An 18,455-nucleotide genomic window follows, 5' to 3' on the forward strand; every position below is an offset into this window, starting at 1 on the left:
TCTGCGCTTTATGCTTCCCCTATAGTCCCGAAATGAAGCTTTGAGGTGGGAGAGTAACTAAAAAAGCCAGGGTAAAACGTGTTTCTTGAAAGAACGCTGACTCTGTTAGTCTGTTTGACAGACTCCAGACAAAGTTGAGACAAAAGGTTGAAACAAAATGTAGATATATAATAAGGGAATGATGCGCATTCTCTCTGTATCTCGCCTCTAATTATACCATTCCTGCTAAAATTACAGATGCCGCAATTAAAACGTGCATTTTAATTTGGGAGCACAAAAACAATTGGGAACAATGCTGAGGTGTCTCTCCCAGGAAGATCCAAGTGATTTCCACATTATAAAAGAAGACAATTTCTTTATTTTAAATGTCAAACAGCATGAAAAAGTGTCAAATGCATAACAAAAAAAAAAGACAAGCTATCTTATATTGTAATGCTGCAGTGACTGGAGGCTTTGTCTGTCGCTTTTTGGTCCATTTCCATGAATTTGGGCAAATGGGCAGTGGAGTGAGCTATGCAGGTTTCTTTGTGGCACCTGCCCCAACCACTTGTGCCTGTACAGTCTGGCCTCCAGCCCACCACCCAACAAGCCTTTCAGCAGCACAGTGTGCACTTGTTAATGTGCTCCCAGTGTAGAAGCCCAGTGGGGACCCTTGCCCTCAGAGATGGGCTCACAGAGGGCGGGGAAAGCAGCAGCCCCCCTGCATGCATGATGCTTCTGGACCCAAGAACACCAAATGAACATCATCAGCACTGCCATCAGGCCTGCCTAGAAAAATTGGAGTTAAGAACAGCAATGGCAAGAGATCAGGGCTTTTAGCAAGGGAGGCTGAAGCACCAATAGACTGATTGAGAGTAGCAACAACACACACTCTGTTGGACCTACACAGAGCGGACCAAGCTGGTATGCAACAAATCTTTACAGTCTGAAAACAAGCTGTTCTGTGTCATGACTGCAGCTAGAATAACTGTACAGTCACAGTACTGACAAAGCTTCTCTGGCTGTGCAATTTCTGTGAACAGCTGTCAGCTATCCTGCCAGCTTTACAGATGCCAGACTTACAGGTAATAGCTTTTTCTGGAGGTGCAGAAAACAGCAAGACACAGACCTACATTGGTATTTGTTTTTGTCAGTTTCTTTCCCCAGAGGCAATGAAGACTTTATATTTAACACGTGCACTCTAGGTGTAGACTGATAACCTGGATAAGACTGGCAAGAGGTGATTGCTGAAGTTGGGAACTCAAGCTGAGGAGCTTTATTTTTATTAAAAAAAAAAAAAAAAAAAAGTCTTATTTCCAGTGGACAGCTGCTTGGTACTTCCCAGGAAGCCAGGCATCATAAATGGCTCCTTGTAAGAGACTCAAAATGTCAAGGCATGAGTCACCTTTGAAAATTGTTTCCCTTCATATCTGTATGTATCATGCAAAAAATCTTTAAAATATATCTACTTCTCCAGAAATAGTTCTGGCTAATGCTTTCACTGTTTCCTTTCACTCGGTATTTCTCACTAGACGCATCTGCCTAAAACCAAGATATTTAAACCATATGCCTTTCCTTTATTGCTGCTTCTCTGTTCTCAAATTTCTGAGTTCCATCAAAACATACAATAATTTGTAATCATCTCTGAAGTTAAAGTGGGGATAAACTGAGGGAACAGAGGAAATTACAAATATGCACTCACCTGTGTTTCCAAAGCAGGTGCCCCCAGTAAATGAAAGCATTAGTGATGAGCAACATTTGTACAGTTTTCTAGTACCCAAGCAAAGGTTGCTTATTTCATAGGGATTTTACATTTGGTAGTAGTTATTTAAGACACTCCATTACCACAGAAATTATTAAATAATCACTGATTTAAAGTAATTAGTAATTAGCATTTTAGTAATATACTTTGAACCCACCAGGGACTGTTTCACCTGCACAGCTTAAACTGCGTGAAGACTTTGAATATACATCACCTGGAGCAGCACACTATGGTCATTTTTCTCCAAGAACAAACAAATTTTTAGAAATTCAAAGCAAGTGAATAGCCATATTCATGCCCACGAGGAGGTTACAGTGTGAGCAGTGTCTGACACTGCAGCTGTTTGCAGCACCTAAGTGTACTCCTTAGCCCCACAGTAAAAGCACATCCCTCTTTTCTCAGGGCTAAGTCACAAAAATGCCTCAGGCTTTCTGCGAGCTGAAATTATGCATATGAGCAATTGCTTCTGAGCAGCTGACACTCTCACTTGACCTTCAGTAACTTGTTCATACATCTACCGCTGATTTTCTTAAGCTAATCCTGGCCAAAGGGAAAGCTGCACAGTGCGGCATTTTAGAGGAATGTGCTCCATCTTTTGGCTCAAGCAGGCCTCACAGTCTTTTATCAAGGCATTCTGATAGCTGTAAGTACTGATCCGTTCCCAACACGTGACCGAGTTTGTCAGTCACATGCCCAAAATGTGACCAGAGATTACTTCATTTCACTCATGTGAACAAGGCATTTATAACTGTTTAAAAAACAAGAAGCTGAATGAAAAAAAGTAGTAAAGAGCAGACTGTCAGAAAACTTCACCCAACCTTGTATTTGCTCTTTACATCTCTGATGCGTGTATCTGGGAACAACGATCCCAGAAATGCAGTTCAAATCCAGGTCAGGGTTTGATGCTCAGGCATCCCTTTTCCTATGTGCAGATCCCTCCCTTTCCTGCAAATGCAGCAACAGACTTCCAGATTCTCATACATCTGGCTGGAGCAATCTAAAGAGCAAGTATGTGCTCTAGTATGTGCAGCAATGCACACTCTAAAACATCCAAAAATTCTTCTGTGGCCTTTAATAGTGATGCTAATTGAGGAGTAGTTATTAATAAGACATGTAGTTACCAATGGGAAGGGCTCTTCAATAATTACTGACCTAGAACTTAAACAGCCCTATTATAGATTCAAAGATTGAAAACATTTTTCTCCCCTTGCCTTGTGGAGAGAAGAAAGAGGACTATCATTAAGGGAGTAGCATTTAAATGGGCATTCATTTAATGGTTAGAATGGTTAGAAACCATATTGCTGATGATCTCAAGCTTCCAGATCAATTCTGTAGGAAGCAACTCCTTGCTTCAAAAATAAAATTTAACAACAACAAAAAAGGAAAAAGAAAGAAAAGGAAAAAGAAAGAAAAGGAGAAAGAAAGAAAAGGAAAAAGAGGAAGGGAAATCTCCTTTCCTCACACTGCTCTCCTGTGACTACTTTCCAGTGATAATCCATTCTGGCGTTAGATCACCTAAGTGCTATAATTCATTTTGGGATTAATCTTGGTGTCTCTGAAGTAGCAGTTCTCTTTCTTCAGAGTACAAAGTAACTAAGAGGTCTTCCTGGTGTGTTTACTTGAGAAAAAGTGCAAAATTCCCTATCCTTAACTGTCCTTTCCTCTGCTAAGTACCCTCACAGGTAAAACAAAATATCTCCTGACACTTGGTTTCAGAACTGGTATGCCCTCAGGTTCTTTCCAGCCAGTATGTAAATACAACAGGATGGTAGCAGGGCCAATTTAAGGAAGGTAATTGCCAGGATCTACAAAAGTATTTACTGAGCAAACATAGTCTTTCATATCTCTTTTGATTTATTCTTATAGAGGAAAGTTAAGCGGTATGCTACAGTACTTCTATTACTATTCTAGTACTATTACAGTATAATTGTCAGAAAGTTCGTAATTCAAAGTCCTAAAGGAAAAGACCAGAACATTTTAAAATGTTAATCTTGAATGTGTTTCCGCCATTCCTACCCATATTCTGTGGATTAATTTATTCTTTATACATTTCCAGCACAAGAAAGAAATCAGAACTGGACTTTGAAATAGTTATTTGAAACATATTATTCAAAAACATTCAAGAAAGATTAACTACTGAAATAAAAGCAAAATGATTTTTCACTTGATCAAAAATGGCAGCATTCTTGCTATCTCTCTCTATTTACAATCTCTGTCTTCAGTAGTGAGGCAATTTAGAGTAACAACTCTTGATTAAAGGGACAGAAACATATTTAAGTATAAATACGTAAATATATATACATTTTGAAAAGACATCCCCAGCTAATATTTTTGTGAAGCAAATATTTTTGATAGCTCAGACTTGTCCTCTGAAAACAGTTTAGCATACACAGAGAAATAAGAGGTGGAGGATATAAAATATAGCAGAAATTAAATTACCTTTGAGTCAGCTTCCCAACATTGATGCATCAGTTCTGCAAAACTTCTGGGACAACTGCTTGGAATGGTTAATCTCTAAAGGAGAAAGAACGTAGGTAGCAGTTATTAGAAACATTTCCCTTTGAGGTGCTAATAATAGATTTCCTATAAAAGCAGAGCAATTAAAATAAGCGAGACACACTCTTCTTTCATTTAAACATAATACAAAACGGACGATTGACATAAAAAAGGGTAGCACTAGTAAGACGTACTATTAATTAATAGATTTATAAAGAAGGAAAGGAACAAATAAACCAATGGAATTGCTCAAGAAAACTAGGAGACAAGGAAGTAAAAAATGAGGCAAAGAGATTTTAATACTAAAATATCATAGTTTGTAGAGATAACTACTGCATTGCACAATATTTAAGATGCTTATCAAAACAGGCATAATGTACAATCTGGTATAATTCCTTTCTCTCATACAGATCTACAACACTATAGTCAATTTTGATATACCAAATGGGTAAAATACAGACTACACTGAGTCATAAAGAGTTAACTGAAGCTCTACATGACACAAGAGACATTTCATAAGCCTGTGGTCAGAACGATTGAGGACATGCAGATCTCAGAGAGCACTCACAGAGCACAGTGAACTCATATAAATATTTTCTGATGACGCAAGACAAAGACTTGCTGGTTACAGCCAGATCCACTAACTACAGAGAATTACTTTGAAGCTGGCTTGGTTTCTTTTGCAGAGAGTTTTAAGCCATGAAAAGTATTTGTTCAGTGAGTCTTAAGCAACACGTAGCTTAAAGACTTTGCCTCCAGACTGCAAACACTAAAAACAATTCCATTGTCAAATACACACGAGTACCCAAGCCTCTCCAGTTACTTGTAGGCGTATCCCAACAACATAAAACTTAAGACGTGATCCCTTTGCTCCCACTAATGCAACTAACTTACTTCAGACGCTTCATGCTAAGTTAAAAAAAAAAAAATGTAGATAAAAAGCAGTTCTGCAGTGCAAATGAGACCAAATCAAGCTGGAAAAAGAGCTCCCTGTCCTACAGCAGGTGAGAACCTGAACATGTTCGGTCCAACCTGCCAGGAAGACCTTTTGATCAGTCCCACTCTTGGAATTTCAGAAGTAAATCAAAGCAAGTTCTGTCAAATTTTGTACCATTGTATTACTGTAGCATGACCTGGAAAGCCTTAAAAGCCAAAGAGTTAACAAATTCTGCTATACAAGTATTTGAATACCATGAAAATTAGAAACATGACATACAGAATCAGGGCATTGCAGGAATTTGATTATTTTAATAATTTAAATACCTTAAGGTGCAAAGCTTTCTATGCAAGAAATACACAGAAATTTGTACAATGCATAAACAAACTGTACTGGCACTTGATCTTTGTTTGAGTCATTACCCTAAAAATACACTGCCTCATCTTTCTGCAGTATTTGTCTGTAACCCTCACAGTTCCAGGAGGTAGAAAATAAGTTGTAGTCTTCATTTACAGCTGTCTCACTTGTGCAGAATGTTATCTGTCATGGAATATAGAGGTAGCAGGTTCCAAAGCTTTCGGATTGTAATGGAAAAGACATTTCTCATTCGTAATTTTGTATGGGATTATCCCTAGTATATCATGAATTCACATGTTTTTCTCTTCTGAATTTAAATGATAAATTTATATAAAAATTGTACCAAAATAAAAATTACATTGTGAAATTATGCAGAGCCTTGGAAAGGACCCATATGAAATCCTTAAAACCCATTTTATTTCTTACACTCCAGATTTGCAAAGCGGGACTTTTCAACCTAAATAATTATGCTTTGGCCTCAGTCCCACTTTAACAAGAGACTTAGAGTGAAAAGAATGAAGGCCTAGCTCAACAGTGACTCAATTCTGTTGTGAAGTAGATCCATGCAAGTCTATTAATGTCAGTAGATAGAACTGAGAACAGAACCTGATCCTCATACTTGTTTCAGGTCATAGAAACTATGGGGGGAAAAAAAAAAAAAAAAGTAATGCATGCCAACTCTTACAAGGCATACACTGGATATGGTCCCTAAGTCATGAACAGAAAAAATAAAATCTATATTAGCAAGTGTTAATATTCTCAAGGCTTCCTGGCACTATTACAAAGAAGATGGTGGCAACAGGCTAGTACTACCTGGCAGATAAATAACTGACTTTGAAAATCTCAACACTAAAGTTTCTCCAGCCGTGAATAAAACAGTTGTCATGTCCACATTTTGTTCATACTGTATTTTACACAGTTCCCTGCTCTGGAAAACTGCAGAGAAATGTGCATCGTATCTCCATCATCTTTCAACATAGGACAATCTCTTTACAGTGCTATCAGTGTCACTATAAACCACTTATGTAAAACTGTACATAAAAGAACATAGCGGTGTTCATTGGTTCCACCTTCTTCAAACTGATATATAAGGCTTTTCCTAAACTAGGAGAAAGAGTTCCATTGTACCTCCTGCTGTGATAAACACTGTAGAAGACCATGGTCATAATCTTCAGACTGGTAATGTAGCATTTCCAACTATTCAGTATATCAGTGTTGCTTACTGGAATTAATCCAGTTCTCAAACTGAAGTTTAAAAAAAAAAAAAAGCAACAGAAACAAAAAAAGTCAACAACAAAAAATATTAAACTAAGAGGAGGAAACCTAACTCCACTATTTAACTCTGAAGCATTTTGAGAAACAGTTTATGTAGAATAATAGAAATCTGTATTACGCAGTCACTGCCTCACCATTGTAATGTTTCCCAAGCTTCCACTGTGTCTAGATAGAGGAGGTTTCATCTTTGTGGAGGATTTCCATGCTTGTCTGTGTGTGGTACAGTCACAACTTTAAATGTTTTTTAAATGTAGTTACTCTCTTTGATATCAAGGGACTATGTGTTCAGATATACGCTCACATGTCCAACTAACTGAAAGCCTCAATTTGTGAGAAGAAGAAAAGCGAGGCTGGGGACACTGTACAAACGGTGTTTACACCACTGAAGTGCTTTTGAAATGGAAAGACTCTGCATGAGGAGGCTTGCAGCTATGCCGCAGCCTTGCCGATACCAGTGAGGAGCTCATCTTCAATGTAGTGTTGAACGTAGGTGGCAAAACTGTAATTTCTCTCTTTTTTTAAAACTATTTTTTCTTCTTTTATTTTTGAAATTTTCATCTAAGCGGCAGTTTCTTGTACTATAGTGACTCCTGCTGGGAGAGTTAAGTTGAAGTAGCTGAAGGTCTCTTACAGATATATCAACTCCCGGCCAGTAAAAAGATGTCCTAAACGCAGGAGATGGAGTTAAACTGTTCCCCTACCTTGGACGCAATGGCTTCTTTCATCACTAAGAACAAACCCCTAGGTTTTACAATTGAGACTGAGAAACTAGTACAGTACTTGTACAATTTTTGATCTACAGCATCACGACGTGAAGCTGCAACAATTAGATGTAAAGGGTCCATTCATGAGGAATAACATCACTTTGACCCTTTGTGTTAGCTCCTACTGCTAATCTTTCCATACGCGTGAACTTACTTTCAATTTGAAGAAGATGAAAAAGTCTTTTGCAAAACCCCAATACTGTTTTCTGATCTATGTACCTGAATGTAGAAACGTAGTCTTACCTCGTTTTTTTCCACTACAAGCCAAGCTACTTGTAATCCTTCCAAGCCTTTAAAGGGGACCTCCCTTGTTAGCATCTCCCAGAGAACCTGGAACAGAGAGAAAGAAAAGAATTTTTATTTCTGCACTTTGTATTTTAAATACATTATTAAACCTTGATACAGCACTATTCTGTATCCAATTATCAGGCAACCAGTTTCCATTTGCAGGAACTTGGACCAGTGTTTGTGTGCAAGATCCTCTTGCTAAATTAATTTGAATGTTTCTGATTTTTCCTCTACAGTAAAAACTGGGTTGTGTGGGGCCTAATGCCTGCAATTTTATGAGAGCCACAGAAAAAGCTTTTTTACTTTTTTTGTACACTATGAAGTTCATATTTGGCAGTTGAGACTTGGGAAGACAGAGAACTCCTCCTATCCTTCTTAGCCCCAGCTAGGCACATCTTCGCCTTGCAGTCATCTTTCATTTAAAAATATTTCTATATGATTGCAACTAGTGCTTTTCGGTAGTCAGGATGTGATTCATAAGGTATTTTATTCCTATTATATGCCTACAAAAATAGTAAATATAATTTTGCAAGCAAAACCATAACTGTCTATCTCCAAGTACGTGATTATATTAAGCCATACAATATATAGCATATCAACAATAATTCTGTTCTCCCCCTATATCTTATAGACACACTGTCCTTACATACAGAAAGATGTACTAATTTTTTAGCATAAGAACCTTAGGTACTTTCTAGAGAGAGTTTGGCACCACTAAATGATTCATGTCACTGAAAACTTGTTTTCTGCCTCAAGGACTACATACTGGCATTCAATTAAATTAACAAGAACTTTGTACCTTCGCTTGTGTTTGCCTCTATTTTTATCAGAATCTTCATACTTATCTCTTGTTACCAATATCTACATAGAAACTTCTTCCATTTGTATACCAAGTACAACAGCAACGAAAGACATCAATAATTTAGCACGTGACCAAATGTATTAAGATCCTTAGGCAAGTCTCTATATCCTCACCGGCTGGGTTAGTACCCAGGCTCATTGCCGCTACATCATTCTGAATGGATTCTGGCCAACTATGAAGGTAATAAGAAGAAAAACACAAGGATATTGGCAGATGCTGCTCAAGCAGAAAAAAAATGCATTGAAGCAGATTTGGGCCTTTAATCAAGTGAACAGGGTTCCATCAATAGACCTATTTGAATAATTCTGCTTCAGTCAGAAAACTGATCAGCAAAGGTAAGCACATCTTGGAATAATAAATAAAAGAACATTTTACCATATATAAGAAATACATGAGGAAGGCTATTCACAGGGGCATTCAATTCTGTTGTTTTCCTCAATTCACCCTCTTCAGAAAAAACAACACCAACATTTTGACTTCTAATTCCAATTATCACCTCTCCACTGGTAGAGGTAGGAAATTTAACTGTGAAAGAATGAATGAAATAATTTAGCAGTCTTATGTACTTCAGTCCAGAAAGCAGTATACAAAAACAAAAAACGCTTGGACCAAATCAAACACAAGCTGAGTAGCCTTGCAGAATCACCTCATCTGAATGGTTCTAACAGGAAACCACAAAGAAATCCAAGTTTGTACATCAGACAGAGAAGTATCTAAATACAGCTCTCAAGAAAAGAGCACAATGAAGTACAGTTAAATGTCTCCGAGAACCTTGAGCTGGAAAACTCCACTGTTCTGCTATTTTTCTTTCAGAAGACTGAATTGTCTACTTTCATTCATGCACGCAAGTCTGTGTGGAACATTTTGTACTAAACTCTGCATCATGACACCTTTAGTGTTTATTTCCACTGCCTGTATGGATCACTACTTTCCTAAATGAACAGTGATTACTTGAAACACTTCAAGATTACATATAGTTTGAGTGAACAGCAATCTCACAAGATACAAAATTTTTTTCTTAATGCCTCATTTTTCACTAGTAATATAAGAAGATAAAAAGCAAATCCTTGCATTTATTTATGCAAGTTTAAAGCAATGTTCTTACAACAAAGCAAATTTCATATCCAGGCTACTGCTGTAAGCTTAAGACTTTTCTTCTGAGGGTGACATGTAAGTATCTTAGAGAACTTTCATACCCCACTCATTAATTAGATACTCTGAAATAACACCTAGGGTGAACGAGAGCATTATTAGTCTTACAAAAACAGCAAATCGTATCTTCTGCCTTACCATTTGATGCTTCCTGTCCCTAGGTTCATACAGCCACAAAAAGTGCTCCTGAATCTGACTTGCCCTGACCTGTTCTTGGGGTTTTTTTTTGTTTTTTTTTTTTCTCCCTCAAGATACACACTGATCATTTTCAGAACAAAATTCTCAGCTCACCTTATATGGAAATTCATCTGTCTACCATTTCTGGTATAATTTAATTGGGACACTGACATGATTCACTTCCCCTCCCATCTTTGATGGTAAGGATCACCAGCTTTCCTGATCACATAACATCCCTATGACGACAGACAGCAGGTGTTCACAGTGAAACAGCCATGCCAGACACAATGATGGAAAACAAAGCAAAGATCATTTAATGCAATGGTTTGTAAGCTGTGGCCTCTGAAGATTTTAGGCTCTTCTTTGCATGCAGAGAAACAGGTTGAGACTCAAAGATGTGAATGTTCATTCCATATATGAAGCTGAGAATAAGATTGATATGTCCTCAGTTCTATTAGCTGAACTGTGCATTTCAGTTCTCATCCTGTCAACTATGTGACAATGATCTAAAGAAAAAAAAAATATATATAGTCCTATCCCTCAACCCCAATTCAAAACCAACAAAAGCCATAAAAGACAGGAAACACCCAAATAAATGATTTGAAGAAGAAACAAACTAACAAGCAAAAAAAAAAAAAAATTAAAAAAAATCCTCCCACTCTGAAAATGCTTTCTCTTGGTAGGAAAGTGTAGGCAAGTGCACACAGACGAGTTTCAGGAGCTACAATTATCAGAAGTAAGGCATAAGCAGAAAGTGTTGTTCTCTTAGAGGTACTGCCCTTGAAAATTAGGTCAGTCTCCTCTGGATTGATCCAAGTGGAAGTTAAAGATCTCATAATTCTTTTCAAAAAGAGTAAGGGATAGCCCCTGGAGCTGGCCAACATTCCCTCTATAAATAACCTATGTCCTCATAGCTAAAGCAATGCATGAACTATTGCTAGGAGCACAGCAGCTGCTACACTGAACTTCAGTCTCAGTGTACCAATAGTCAATTAATGCTTTTAATTTTTTGTTCTTGCATTTAAAAATATTCACCTACACAGCCTTCTATGATTAAATATACTTACATAACAAACACACTGCAGTCCACTACAAACACTTTTTCCAGGTTAACATATCCCAAGCATTTATCTTCATGATTTCAGAACAGTTTTTAGGGGGAATGTTGTGATTCCACACACACTTTCATATGTGGAAGAGGAGCAAAGGATCATTTCTGAGCTCTGCACACAATGACATAAGACTGTTACTGATCTGAATGGATTTGTGGGTTGATCATTTGCAGCGCTTCATGTCTGTTGTTTAGAGTATGCATTTTGAAATGGATTAGAAAAGAGAATCAGAGCAAGATCCATGTTTGTATCACAATAAATCTGGAACATTCAGATTTAGCATTTACTATGCTGTATTATAAATTACTCGCTATTTATCTCAAAGAGAATAAATGGAACTGTTCTTCCGCCCACAAAGAGCAGGGCAAACTAATATGAACATTATCTACGAACACATATGTAACTGTTTGCAATGAGGGAAGTTCACTCCAGGTGAAAAGCAACTTGGACCTGTATGGTGACAGAAAGACTAGTACTTCATGGACAAAGTGCTCACAAAGCTTTAGCAGAACATTTAAAATCACAGACTCAATTATAGAAAGCAAAGTTAGGAAAAAAAAGAAATAGAAATGAAATCTTACGGGTATGGTAACAAGTACTGTGAACAGAATATCTATTCTTAGCATCTTACTAGTTTACATTTGAAATGATTCTGTTCTTTGTTAACAAGACTTTAACTTAAGAAATGCAGATTTGTCTCTCCAACACAAAAGCTGCTGGCAAGTGTTACACTTCCAAAGGCGATTCTTTAAATGTTGTTTTTACAGATGATAATCACTTGCTAAGAAAAAAAATACTTCTTTGAAGATTTTTGTGTTGTTGTTTTCAGTCTCTTAACAAATTCTCTGGTAGTCCAACACATACAATAGGGAGATTCCAGCTTTCAGTGTCATTTTGAGACAATTTTCTGCTTCCTGACAGCTCCATAACATCAGTAACTTTATCAAGTGAGAATCTGGGCTGTGGCTATTCATCATTTCTCCCCTGGCATCTCCTATGAAAACAATGGTGTTCCAAGATGTGGCAATGGAGTTGTCCAAAGATGAATTCATTCCTAAGTGCTTCAGAATTCATAAGCTTCTATCCACACTAGAGCACATTAGCTCAAAAAACAACATATTAAACATGTGGGTCAGATATTATTAGGCATACTGAAGCAGCATTATACACCTGTAACCACATTAATATATTCTACTAACAATGAACTGTTTTCATACTGAGGGTAGTTGAGTTTTGCCTCCAAGCACAGGGCTGCCAAAGGAGGTTTACTTTTTGGAGAAGGAAAAATAAACTCAATACAACATACTGTTCCTATGGCTCTAGTAATACTTTTAATGAGAAAATATTAAACAATTGCTTACTTTCTCCCAGTTCTAGAATATTACTTGAAGTCAATCACACCAAGATGATGATGAGAGTAGTTCTGAATTGTAAGACCATTTTTAACATTTCTCTTCTAACATTTTTTCTTTATTTTGGAATTGGAATGTTATCTTTCAGTGGATAATATGCGATTGCTTCCAGTAACAGTTTACATTAACATTTACATTTGTTAGCTTATGTTCTATTACTATTTGTGACCTAGCTCTGTTAAGCAAGCAAATACTTCAAATCTGCCAATACAGGCTTCTCTCCCGTTACAAAGTCTCAGTCTTTCATTGCTAGGTTATCTCACATCATCTTCTTATTTTTTACACTATGAACAACTGCTTGACAAAAAGTTTATGTAACCTTCTATTGGAACCATCAGCTTGGCTATACATGGTCACAGTTACTAGCTTAAAACCAACAACCTTACATCTCCATCAACTCTTCAAAGAGAAGGAGGCAATATTTTGCAGGTACTGAAACAATTCCTCACTGCTGAAACCATAATCAAAAAGCTATGTATGCAGATCCATACGCAGAGTAGGACCCCACTTCCTTTCTCTTTTCCCCTAAAGTACTGTTGTAATAAGAAAGGCTTTGGGGCCTGGCTTAGAACTGGTCTGACCAGGAGAGTAATTTCTAGTCTATTTCACACTGCAGAGTAAAAACACATCAGAATCTGACTGCAGGCAGAATGAAATACTTCACAATTGCACCTGCAAACCTGACTTTGTGATGCATTGTAACTGGTTATTTCCCTTTTGCATAAAAGGTAAACCCATGCTGTATTTTTAGATTGGGCCTCAACTTCCGTTCTCTCAGCTACCTGCTAATGACAGCATGGTCTTTCAAACAGGTAAGCAAGGAAAAGTGGCCTCCTTTTTCATCTTAACTCAGTGACACCCTGTTTTATGGAATGCCCTCGTATATACCTATTACAACTTTTCCCTCTTATTTCACTAAAACATAAGCAGAGATTAATGATGCAGATTGCTCAGTAGCTCCTGCAAGCCTTCTGACATATGCTAATACTTGTGGTAAAGCTTGCATTTCCCACACTGGCATGCTGCTAATCTAATCAGATAAGTATCTTATTAAACATGCAAGACGCTGCTCTTCCTATCATTTTCAAGCACATAATTATGAATTATGGGTCAGTCTTGAAAAAGTCTGATTTTTTTTGTTGTTGTTGTCCTTATGCAGAATTGTTGTTCTTGCATCCCATGATTTATGTCACACTGGAGTTCTGCTTCTGTGCATAGAGAAATAAAAGGCACTCACCACTCCGTATGAGTACGTGTCACACGTCTCCGACACTGGGAGACTCTGAATAACTTCTGGGGCCATCCATGGAAAAGTACCAACTAACGACATGTGTGTTGTATGTGAATGGAACCTTGAGGCACCAAAATCACAGATCTGGCAAAGATAAAAAGATAGTAGAGCATGAACCTCATTTGCTAGTCATCAAAATATCGAGTCACGCAGCAGGATCTCTCACATAATTAATATAATTGAAGTGTTCATACCTTTAACACGCCATCAGCAGCTATAACAACTACAAATGAAAAAACAACAGATTACAGGAATGCTATTAAAAACAAATGCAATACATGTTCACAGCAAAACACAATACATTTTCACAGCAAAAAGAAATCCACGTTATCAAGAAAAATGATCCAGTCAGCAGAGGATGCACAAATATGCATCATTGTCCTGGTTTCTTTGAGCATCTTTGAAGAACACCTGCTGAATCCATTCAAGCCTCTGAACAACTTCAAAACTTTTCAGGTCCTACTGAGCTCAAAGACGACTATAACTAAAACGTAGATAAGCTCCATTATCCCCAGTGTAGCAGTTAGGCTTAACAACAATTAAAAAAAAAAAAAAAAGGAAAAAAGGAGAGGAAAGTTAAAAAATAAAAATAAAAATAGTACCATACAAATAGGCTTTTTTGTGACTATTATCACTCTGCATGCATTATTAATATCTGCACTCCTCCTGTCCCATTACTAGTTCCTGCTTCATTTCAAATCAGTATTTCACAAGTTTTGTTAATGGTTGTCAACTGCCAGGTACAGTCTAAAACAGTGCAGCTCCACACTGAGTAGTTATTGCACAAAAGCAGGCCATGATAGTGACAAGATTTTCAGACTAGGAATTACAGGCCTTATCCATTCTATTATGTCCAGTGAACAACAGTCCTTCATGGCACTCAACATTTTCAAATAGAAAAAGCAAGTGAGGAATGTCCAGGCAATGTCTGACAGCTGGTAAGATGGACACTATCGTGGTCAGCCAGATACAACTTGAAAAGAGCCCTCCACAGTGCACTAAATGATGCCAGGACAGTAACAGAGACAACAGTGTCAGGATGTAGAGGAGGAGTGACACTCAAACAGGCTTTTCTGTGCCTTAGCAATGGCCAGTGTAGCTTGATGACAGCCAAGGTGTTAGTTCTGCACATTTACAAAGCTCAGGTACAGACTTGATTGCAGCAGTAACAACTAAAAGTAAATACAGAACATTTTATTGTTTTTACTGCTACTTTACCGTTCCTGGACTTCAGATCTCTGTGGATTACTTTGACTGGAGCTTCCATGTGTAAGTAGTGCATGCCTACACAAAACAAGCAACAGTCTAGTTAGGCAGGCTGAAGGTAGCCATTACTTATCAGCAGTCATGTTTTTTAGTTCCAATTTCTTGTCCCCATTACAGGCTGGCATACATACATGAAGGCCAGATGCAGGAGAAGGAAAGGTCCGCATAACCTACTCTGAGTGAAAAAAAACTAAGCTATGCTCAAAACACCTACATGGGTATGCTAATGCTTCTTAACTTCATATTTAATTACTTTCTCTAATGTATTTTCTGCACTGGGAAGCTAAGATAAGAATGCACTGTTCATTAGTTTACATTATTTCCTGTACAGCCACAGAGAGCACAAAGGCTCTGCATTATTCTGTGAAAAATGTCAGCATGTTTGTGAAGAACCAGCTTCCTTAAATATACCAATTCAAATAAAATGTAAGGATAATTATGCCTTATAATTACACTACATCAAAATTATCCTCTTGGGGCTTAGGAGCAAACCAGAAGTATAAAACTAGCTCATAGAAGGCATTTTCACTCCAGAAATGATTTTGGATTTAGAATAACAAAGAAACATATTGAAAAGAACAGTGAATGAGTTTGTTGTTGTTGCTTTTTGTGTTAATTACAGTTGTATTACAGTTGTTTTCATTTGTTTTGCTTTTTCTTCTTTTGCTTTTTTTTTTTTTTTTGACAACTTGAAAAAAGTAGTTTAGGAAAGCTTTCCTGACTTGATAAGGAAAGTATCTTCATTTGTTTGCTGCGTAAAATAAAAAACATCAGTGGTCTGGTCTTGCTTACCTTTAGCTATGTCAGTTGCCCAGGTCATTATATGATCCATATCCATCTCTTCACTTTTGTTACTATTAATGTAATCAAACAGTGAGCCAGCAGAAGCATACTCTGTTAGAAAAATAAAAAATAAAATAAATAAAATAAATGCATATGACATTTTAAAACACTGCACCAGAACTATAAACCTTAATAGAAACTCTGCCAGTTCCAAAAAGCAGCTCTTTGAAGCTTAATGACAAAGAATTTGGGTTCAGCAACTAACACTATTAGTAACACTATTAGTAACACAACAGGAGAGTAAAAGTCTGTTCTGACTGTCCCAACACAGACATACCTACTGCTAAGGGAAAAGAAATGTGAAATCATCTATAATGACGGGATTTAAAATGAAAAGGCATCAGAAAGCTCTGGTATAAAGAGAGCTCAGGCCAGGCAGTTCCAACTCCAGAACGAAAGGTTCTGGTGATTATTTTCTTTTTTAAGATTTATGAGGGTCATTTCTGTTCAGAGAGAGAATGCTGTAAAAATGGTAATGTGCCGCTGAGCAATTCTGTCCACTTGTGACTTTACAGACTGTATGCAAATAGAGGCATGCTTTCACTGCTTTACATTCCCTCAGCTCAGGACGAGTCAGCACAGCTAAGAAAGCAAGATGTTTTCTTATGCTCCTTGTTCAGCACCAATAGTTGTTTTTCTTAACTTTTTCCACCTACACCTACAGAAACCCGCAGCAGGATCCTGCAGGCAGAAGCAAAGGCTTTTTCTGCCCATCAGTGTTTGCAAGCATGTCAGACAGAAACAATCTGACTTCCAGAGTCCACAGGGCTATGAACTGGAATACCAAGCTCACTACATTTAGACTTTGGGAAACTGGAAACAACTGAAATCCCCACAGCACTACTTTTATATAACTTAAAATTCTTCCATATTTGAACAGTGAAGTTGCCTCTCCCAGTCACAACAGCAGTTAAGAGATGAGAGACTGGTGGTACCAGATCCTTACTGTTGTTTCCAAAGAGGACAGTCATCAGTGGTGAGAAGTACTGCCTTTAAATTATGCCCCATAACAAAAGACAATTATTTTATTTTTTATATAGTAAAATCAAGTATTAAATATATAATATTCTGTAAAGAAAAAATGGTAGTAGAAAATGAAGACAAAATTTTATTTTTCTACCTCTTCATGCAGGTACAGAGAAGATAAAATCACTTATTAATTAAAAACAAAAACAAAAACAAACAAACAAAAAAAAAACACACAGGAAGGAAGGAAGAAACTACAGGTCTAACTTTGAAGCAAAGTGGGGCAAATTTCCATGAGCAGCAGGGCATGAAGCAAACCAGCTGGTCTGCAACTGAAATGCTTCATATCTGCCATTTCAAAGCAGCAACAAAATCATTCTCCTCTCAGATTACAAAAAATATATCCAAATTGCTGTTTATGATAGTATTAATCAAAGAACAATACATCATAGGCTAAATGCATAAAAAGTAAGCATTGCTCCTCATCAATGAGATCAAAACCACTGGGAGAGTACCGTGTGGGTCAAGACAAAATCTGCAGCCCAGAATATGGTACATCATATGAGAAGATTCTGTTGCTAAATGAAAGGAATGAGGGAATAAATACTAAGTCCCTTGAAAGTAAATGCTCTAGTTGCAAGTTAGTTTTGGTTCATTGCTGCAGGACCTCCTGCTGCAAGGAGGCTCTGCAGGAGACAGGCATGTTGCTTCTGATGTCACTGAAAGAGGACTAAGATGCTGACCTGCACATTTCCTCAATTAAAACATCAGCTTTTTTTACCCATGAAGTCATCATGTGTCTTATAAATGGATTCTTCAGGAATAGTCTGCCTGCATGCTTTGCATGCCTTTACAATGCATAATTCGATCCACCAGAGTCAGGGATAACTGAGATCCCCAAGCCCTTTGCTGCTCTGTATGAACAGAGGCAAGCGATCTTCAAGCGATATAGCTTGATTTTTCACTATTTCTCCTAGTATATATTGTGCCACAGGATTCTACCACGAAATTATAGATTTGGAAATTACACTGCCACTGTAATTTCTTTCAGTGATAGAAAAGAGGTATTTGCTTTAGAAAGTAAGGTTGTGAATGCAGAATTGGACTCGCTCTACCACTGACTGGGATACATTGTATGCATCTGCACAGATAGGATACATAAGCACTAAAAATTCTTTGGGAGGAGGCAGCAGTGATCAAAACCTAGACCTGAAAGCTACACACCAAGACTGCAACATCTAAAACAATGTGATTCACGTTAGCAGCTCAAGGGGCTCAACAACCAGTTGTAATACTGATAAAAGAGCAGCTCCAAAAATGTTTTAACTATGTTGGTCCTCAATGTCAGAGGCAGACGGTTGTAGAGGTTGAACTTTCCTGCCAATATTCCATTATGTTGTGCTGCCATGTGGCAAATGGCAGCAGAGGAGGAATTTGACAAAATGGCCTTTGACATGTAAGTGCGTACGGAGCAGTGGTTTGTTAACAAATTCCTCTATGCAGAAGAAATGGCACC

General features: G+C 37.5%; 1 protein-coding gene across 3 annotated transcripts in view; it reads right to left on the reverse strand.

The window, feature by feature from the left end:
- The window catches only part of MAP3K20 (mitogen-activated protein kinase kinase kinase 20), an 86,302-nt gene that overhangs the window by 37,716 nt on the left and 30,131 nt on the right, over positions 1–18,455 (reverse strand). For all 3 annotated transcript variants that reach the window (XM_042822614.1, XM_042822613.1, XM_042822615.1), the window contains exons 4-9: positions 15,923–16,024; positions 15,083–15,148; positions 14,059–14,087; positions 13,811–13,948; positions 7,814–7,900; positions 4,181–4,255 (exon numbers count right to left, since the gene is read on the reverse strand). In XM_042822614.1, coding sequence (XP_042678548.1) covers positions 4,181–4,255; positions 7,814–7,900; positions 13,811–13,948; positions 14,059–14,087; positions 15,083–15,148; positions 15,923–16,024 — 497 coding nt within the window. The remainder of the gene's footprint in view (positions 1–4,180; positions 4,256–7,813; positions 7,901–13,810; positions 13,949–14,058; positions 14,088–15,082; positions 15,149–15,922; positions 16,025–18,455) is intronic.

The sequence above is a fragment of the Centrocercus urophasianus genome, unplaced genomic scaffold, assembly GCF_019232065.1.
Source record: "Centrocercus urophasianus isolate 14NV4802_14NV808 unplaced genomic scaffold, USGS_Curo_1.0 seq_20, whole genome shotgun sequence".
NCBI classification, from domain to species: Eukaryota; Metazoa; Chordata; class Aves; order Galliformes; family Phasianidae; genus Centrocercus; species Centrocercus urophasianus.